Source organism: Phaethon lepturus, unplaced genomic scaffold (assembly GCF_000687285.1).
Source record: "Phaethon lepturus isolate BGI_N335 unplaced genomic scaffold, ASM68728v1 scaffold51009, whole genome shotgun sequence".
NCBI lineage: Eukaryota > Metazoa > Chordata > Aves > Phaethontiformes > Phaethontidae > Phaethon > Phaethon lepturus.
In genome coordinates, this window is record NW_010563786.1 from 1 (window position 1) to 7689 (window position 7689).

Here is a 7689-nt window from a genome sequence, read left to right on the forward strand (position 1 = left end):
GGGGGGCTGCGCAGGCCGGCACGGGGAGCGGCCGCGGGAACGGCCCCGGCCGGGCCCTGCTCACGTCTCCTCCTCTGCTCCCATTCTCCAGACATGCACATGATGGTTGCCAGGCCGGAGCAGTGGGTGAAACCGATGGCTGTCGCTGGTGCGAACCAGTACACCTTCCATCTAGAAGCCACAGACAATCCTGGGGCCTTGATAAAGGACATTCGGGAGAACGGGATGAAGGTGAGGGGAGCATAGGCTTGGAGTAGCCCGTTGCACTCAGCTTAACTAACTGCTGCGCGCTTGGCAATGAAACACCCATTGTTGCGGTTTTGGGTGGTCAGAGACTGGCATGTGCGGCCCTGACGCTCTTTGTGCACCAAGTCGGACTGGTTTCGGTTTAAGAAAATCAGGAATCTTTGTTTAAAGCAGCCTGTTCTTACTGCGTTTACATGCACACGCAGTTGTTTCCGTAAGAGTTTGTACTGAGCTCAAGCCAATCTCGCTGTCATCCTGAGGTGCGCTTGGATTTGTCTCGCTTCTCCTGCAGGTTGGCTTGGCCATCAAGCCTGGCACTACGGTTGAACACTTGGCACCTTGGGCCAATCAGATAGACATGGCTTTGGTGATGACGGTGGAACCGGGATTCGGAGGGCAGAAATTTATGGAAGACATGATGCCAAAGGTAAGCCAAGTTTCTTTTAACTTATTTATTGACCTTAAAGCCAATTAACGGTACGGAGTGTAGCGGTAAAGCAAATAAACCGTGTCTGGGCGTGTAAGAAGCTGTGCGTAACTGTAGCAGCTGAGTGTGGATCGCGGTGCCAACCGTTTCGTACTGCTTCTCAGGTTCAGTGGCTGAGGACACAGTTTCCTTCATTGGATATTGAAGTGGATGGAGGGGTTGGGCCTGACACCATCCATAAGTGCGCAGAGGTAAGAGGCGGCATTCTCAAACAGTCACTGTGCTAAGAGACTTAATTGTCCCTCAGAAAATAAAGCTTAGGAGGAATTGCATTTTGACTGCTAGTTTTCAGAGGGAACAGTAAAGCTCACTTAAGATCAAAATCGGCTTGAGGTCTAATCTTGTGCCTTTGTTAATAGTGGCTCCTGAAGCCTCCACTAAGCTAGAGAAGTTGTTTCTTTCTTGTATGTTGGGGTAAATAGAAGCAATGATGCAGAAATTACCTGTTTGAGGAAGAGCTGTCTTTTCTGAACTTGATTTGTGGTTGTAGTTGAAGGTATGTTACTTGTGTCCCGCAAATAGCGCTTGTTTGCCCACCAGCCTGGGATTCATTACCTCCTTATGTGTTTTACAGCAAGAAAACTGTCTTAAGAAGTGGGTCTGGGTCTGTTCCGTGTTATTGAGTGGGTGTTTAATGTCTTTCAGGCAGGTGCAAATATGATTGTATCTGGCAGTGCTATTATGAAGAGCGCAGATCCAAGATCTGTGATCAATCTTCTAAGGAATGTGTGTTCAGAAGCAGCTCAAAAGCGCTGTCTGGATCGATGAGAGCCACCCGAGCAGTGTTCAAGAAGGCTCTGCGCCTGCAGGAGAACCCTTGTTTCTCGTGCGTAAGGGAGGGCTGGATGAACGTTAATTATGGAAATTTGTTGCTGCTGAACAGAGGAATCATTCCTTCGCTGCAATGAAGCAAGCAGCAGTGGAAAACATTCTGGCTGTCTTTCAGGGTTGGAAATGCAGTGGTTTGAACCTGTCTCTTGATTTTGTGGAGGCTAATTTTATGGCACAACCTGTAATGCTGACTGGATCGAACTAAATTTCCGTCGTTTTTTTGCTTGCTAGAAGAGTGTAGCATGCCACAAGCAGTCTCTCTTGTGGAAGACTAATCAAACTGCCTTCTGCTGTCTGTATTTTGTCATTTGATCTGTGCATTCCTACATAACTTTTCCAGTATCTGCATTAAACACCCCTCCTTTGGTGTGGTAAGTCTCCTTTAAGCTGACTGTCAAAAATGAGTGGGTTTGGGAGTAAGTTTGGGAAGAATATAGTTCAGGAGGACTAAAAAATCCTAGGGATGGTAGAAATGTTCCTATGTTTTGCTTTTACTGGGTAGAAGTGCTTGACCTACATAAGTCAAGCATCAAGCAAGTCAGTGCAGCATCTTTACCAGGTCACAAACTGGGAAGTATCTTGTCATTTACCTTTTCAATAGCCAGTTAAGACAGAAGTGTCTGAAGTTCCAGGAAGCGTCGGGATTCCACAGAAGGATGTTGCTTTAAAACCCTACAGAAGGTAGTTAAAAAAACCTTTGTCTTGGCCCACAGCCTCCTTGGTTTGCATATACGCCCAAGTAGACGATTAAGATAGAGGCGTACAGGAATATTACCCACTGAAGTGATTTCAGTGTATGTAGGTTGAAATGCAGTGCATGGAGGTGGGTCTGTAAAACACCTTAACGCTCCCCTTAGTTATGAAGCCAAATAGTTCTCATACTGTCAATTTGCTTGTGCCGACTTCACGGCCTGGCCTGTTTGGGCACGCGAAAGGCGAGAGTTACAACCCACGAGAGGAAGACCTGAGCGGGTCACTTTAGATAGACCCGCCTCCCACGGCTCTAATTGGTATCGCTGACTCTTTTAATATTTCATGGTATTCTGTGTGGTGTTTTTCGCTTTAAGTTGTAATTAATTACAGAAGGGTTGCAAGCAGTCTGCTGCCCCAGGGGAACGGGCCAGAAGACTCAACAGTTGCGGCCAGTCCGATTCCACAAGGCGAAAATCAGATCCGTTGTTCTTGCAGCAACGCTGGGCACGTGTCGCCTACCAAATGCAGCCCTAGAGCTGGCGCACCCCTTTCTTCTAAGCCCGGGACCTGCCCCGAGACAGGCCTCTGCTCAGTGGCCATGGAAGGAGACGGCTGGGGCACCGCGTGGGTCACCGCCATTGTTAAGTAGGAGGAGCTAGTAGGGCTAGTTCCAGCAATCTAGGCAAGAGTCTGAAATGGCTAAACTACTGCTTTTTCCTGTGTGGTTAATTGTGGTTTAGGTGAACAAATGTCTTTGCTTCCTGTTTGTACTTGCAACCCTGTTTGAGAACTAGCAGAAGAAAAATGGAGTCATGTGGACCTACTGCACTGAAGACATCCTTCAGAAGAGGTTTGCCAAAAGAAAACGTGGCTAGGAAAGGTAATAGCCCAAATGGCTGTTGGACGTGTTAAAGCTGCTTATTTTTACTTACAGAAAGGACCTGCGTAGAGTCTAACGTAGTGTGCATAGAGAACGTGTCATGGCTCTGGCGTCAAAAATGCAGGCCAATCAGCTGCAAAGGGGCTATGAAAATGTGTGTTTAGGGTGCGGAAGTGTGGCTTTTCATGCTACTGAAAGCAGCAGGACAAGAGCTGTAGCATCCGTGCTTTCTGGGAGCTGACCTTAAGCTTGTTTGACAGGGTAATCAAACTTATTTTTGCTTTTTTTTTTTGGCTCGTTAATTTGGGGTGGATGGATGTCCTAAAGTCACGCTAGTTAATGACGGTACTATGCATTGTTCTGAGTGTGGAACCATACAATATGTTGTCTTTCACAGGTTGTGTAGTCACTTTGCCATTGTTTTAAATCTGGTAGTTTGCACTTCTCTTGACTCTATGTTAGGAGTGTTGTGCGAGAGAGAAATTACGCACACCATAAAATGACTCAATCGCTGCTTTCCATCTAAATTCCACCCGGGTGGGTTTATGCAGCTGGCTAGTACTGCAGCAGCTTTTTAACATCTAAGGTTAAAGCCATTAGTGACCACAGAACATCCATGAAGTTGCAGTAATGATAGTTGTTCTTTTAATGCTCAAGACTCATCCCGATTCTTGCCTCTATACATTAACAGAAGTAACCTGTGGCTCTATTTAGGCCTGTCCTCCTGTACTCAGTAACATAACCCCACAGCCGCAGGACTTGAACCAAACCCTGACTGAAAACCAAAAAGAGCTGCTTGCATGGCATCCACGGAGCCAAACGGACCGTTGGATGTTGCAATACTCCGATAAAGCAGTTTCAGCAACAAGGGAGAACAGAGTCTCGTGATACCAAGTCACATGGTCTAGAGCGCTCTGGGGTGATCTGACTGGCTCCACAATGGAAAATGGGGTAAAGGAAACCCTGCTATAGCAGAGTAAGGCTGGGCTTGGGCATGTGCTCCACAGGCTGGTACCGCACACCTCCCTGGGCAAGATAAAAAACTGCAGTAGACATGCACAGAGCTTAATTTTAATAGAGCGTAGAAGTTTGCATTTGTACTTACATTCCATTAAGGTCCTGGATGCAGAGATGAAGCGATTACACACCCTCATAGCAGCAGGGAGCAGAATGTAAGTGTCCTTAAAAAATGCCTCAATCAAAAACGGTAAAGTGCAAGGGAAATGGCTTGCTTTGTGTAGTGGCAACAGCCCAGTGTCACGCGGGGGGGCCTTGCCACATTATGTTTAAGTTGGTATTTCACAGTCACAGCCTTTGTAATACCTTCAGCCACAACATTAGGAGCAGTGCTGACAGCTGGTTTTCTTTTTACAGCTTAGCAGCCAAAGGACAAACTGGTTGGTTGGTTGTTTTTTTTTTTTACTCCTGTTAAAACTTTGAAAAGGAAAGAAAACAAGCAGGGGTTTTGTATGCATTTATGGCTTCAAGCATAAGCCTGGCTCTGAGCTCTCAGCCTGCTCCCGCCACCAGGGGCTTCCTCAGGACCCCAACATTCATGCCAAAACTGAACTGTCTGGAGGTGGGAGTCCAGCTCCACAGGGAAGAGGGCTGCAGGCAGCAGACGAGAATACTAGTGCTGATTCCAGCTGGAAATGCATGCAGCACAGGGAAGGAAGATGAAAGGAGGGGGCTGGTCCTGTGACCAGGTTCAGTTTAGCAAGTTTTCTAACCTTGTCCCAGTTGTGAAATGGGGCTATTGCAAACCAGAGTGCCTCACTGGCTGGAGCAAAGACACACAGCATAGAGACAGAGAGAGCAGGGCACAGCACTTGCTCTGCAGCTGCAAGACGGTGACAAATGATTAGAGATGCTGTGGGTGAGGAGCAGCCTGGGGCTTCCCAAAAAGCATCTTGCTCGACAGGCGCACATGGCGTTCCCCATCTGCCCGGCCCGACGAAGGCCTGCTGGAGGTAGGCAGGCAGGCAACATGAGAGAAGGAAATGGCGCCTGTTCTTGGTCACCCCTCCCCGTTGGCTTCTGCTTGCCAAGCTCGCAAGTGCTGCTCACCTGAAGGCAGAAACCTGCACACCACTAGCACCTGGAGAGCAGCCCTGGGGTGGGGGTGTGGGGAGGTAGAGATGCTCTAGCAGGGTCTTCCAGCTGTGAAGTTGCTCAGGCAGCTCTTTGGGTGAAGGCAGTTGCAGTTTGCTGTCACAGGTCTAGCCAAGCTGAAAGGCAGATGTTTGTTAGAGAAAAGACTTCTGGTGGTGGTGGGGTGGGGTTATGACCATTTTTGTAGTTTTGCCAGGGAATTTGTTTCAGTTTCCTGGCTGCCTGGCCTTTCTTTGGCTAGCCTTTTTTTTACTGCCTTTGGGAAGCACTAGCCGGTTCCCACAATGGCTGACAAGAAGTATAAAAGAGGGGACAGAGAAAACGTGCATACCTTTGCTCGTATCAATAACCACTTGTGCAGCCCCTACAGCTGGCAAGGTAACAAGCAGCTGCTTTAGGCCTGCACACTGGAGACTGACCCAAAAGCAACACGACAGCGCAGCAGGACGCCACAGCTGGGAACTGAACAGCCATCATGCAGCAACAGTCCACCTGCGTGACCAAGGTTGGCTAATGCCCCTCCTTTTGCACAGGTTTTTTTTGGCCTTGCTTTAGAACACCCTTCCCACCCCCCAGTGTAGAAAAACACTCTCCTCTTGCTGCTTCCCGTAAAACGCTGGGTTGCGTTTCCATTTCCTGACAGCACTTTCAGGACCTGTAAGGCAGCTACCTGGCTGGTTTACTTGGTCTGTCCCATCTCTTAACCTGCAGAAATGCCTCACACTGCCCCAGGGATCAGACAGAGCAGGAAGCCCTGACCTTACAACAAAGCCGGGTGCGAGCTGGTCGGATCAGACGTCTTAATGAATGGATACGGCTATGGAAAAAGACCTGCCAAAGCATGTGAGATGTATAACTTTCAGAAACCTTTTCCCCGCAGCAGATGCACATGCAGGACAAGAGAGATGGAAAAATCCACCTCTGTATTCAGACGTTGGGAGGCCTCAGCCTTGCAGCACCAGCGCAGCTTCAGTACGACAGCGGAGCTTAGTGCCGCTGCCGCTTCAGTGTGTTTGCAAAGCCATTCTTGGGCCAAGCAGGTCTTTGTGCCAAGAGGAAGCAGTAATGCTCTTCTTCACTTCTAAAAGGCCATCAAATTCAGACTATATACAACATATATAGAAATAACTTTTAATTAAAAAACCAACCTTGCATCAAAGATTATCGTATCAGACATTGAGGCAAGATTCAAGTTTAAGACAAACCAGTGTTAAAAAAGTGTTTAAAAAAATAATCAGAATGTGCAATAAACTACAATGTAGCAATAGGTTGTAGTGTTGAAACTTAACTTTACTGAACTGTTTTCCAATGCCCAGTGTATAATTTCTGTCATTTTGACCAAAAAAAAAAAAAAGGACACTAAAACTGGGTCATCTGTCCAGTGCCATTCCAGATATTACAAGTGGAAGAAAATTTTGCACAGAAACAGAGACTTCTATAAAATTGCCTTCAACTGTTCTACACAGAAAAACTTCCTGTTGATGGATTATACCTACATTCAGTATTTAATCTTTGTTAATACCGCTTGAGGTTGCCGATACATTCCAAACTACACTATTTAGATGCAAGTTTAAACAACTTGCTTTGGTTTCCTCACTGTGAAATTAAAAATCTATCTGAAATCACAATGGAAAGCTTTGGGGCTTTTTTCTTTATTGGTCTTCTAAATATCAGTCATTTTTTCCTTTTCAGCTAGTCACCAAATGTTGGCATACTTTACGAGACTCTTACAAGGCACTGTACAGAAATCTGAACAAGACTTTGTCTTTAACATATTAAAGCAACGTATTATGAGCCTCATAAGCTACTGAAGGACTAACGAAGTAAGATGACCCAAAACACAAGATTCAAAGAGCTGCGTCACTGATTTGACTCGACTCCTCTTCCCTTCCGTTCCTCTATGCCCACACGACTGAGGCAGAAACCCTACTTTCTGAGTAGCAGATATATCGACTATTGAAATGCAGTGGCCTATTTCTATCTTACTGCTTGAGGACGTCTATATGAAACATGCCCTGGCACTACTGAGAGCTGAGTACAGGTTTTAAGCTAGATGCAAGGCTTCCAGAGCTCCTGCTTTCAAACTGCTGGTTCTTGCCTACCCTCACCTTGCGCACGGGTTACACACATGCATTTAGACAGGCAGATTTTTGCCCCATGGTCATGCCACACAGGAAAAGAATCTGAGGCTAGCGCTGCTCCCCACTATGTTTTCAAGTAGTTTTTCTGTGTTCAGTTGAAGTTGCTGGTTAAGGTAGACAGCATAGCTTGCTGCACCAGAATCCACTAGAACCAGAAATGCATTTGAAAACAAACAAAACAGAAAGGATGATTATTAACAAATGTGGCAATATGACAACAAAGTGAATGGTGCCAGCAATTTATGTGCGCCCACTCCCGACACTGGGAATATTAGACTTCCAGCTTGAAATAATTACTT

General features: G+C 46.6%; 1 protein-coding gene across 1 annotated transcript; it reads left to right on the plus strand.

Annotated features, from left to right (window-relative positions):
- The first annotated feature begins 93 nt into the window (after nt 1-93).
- Nucleotides 94-1922, plus strand: RPE (ribulose-5-phosphate-3-epimerase). Its single transcript, XM_010294650.1, has 4 exons — nt 94-231; nt 539-673; nt 838-924; nt 1379-1922. The coding sequence occupies exons 1-4, from the start codon at nt 94-96 to the stop codon at nt 1499-1501; spliced, it is 483 nt and encodes a 160-aa protein (XP_010292952.1). The 3' UTR covers nt 1502-1922.
- Nucleotides 1923-7689: the final 5767 nt, after the last annotated feature.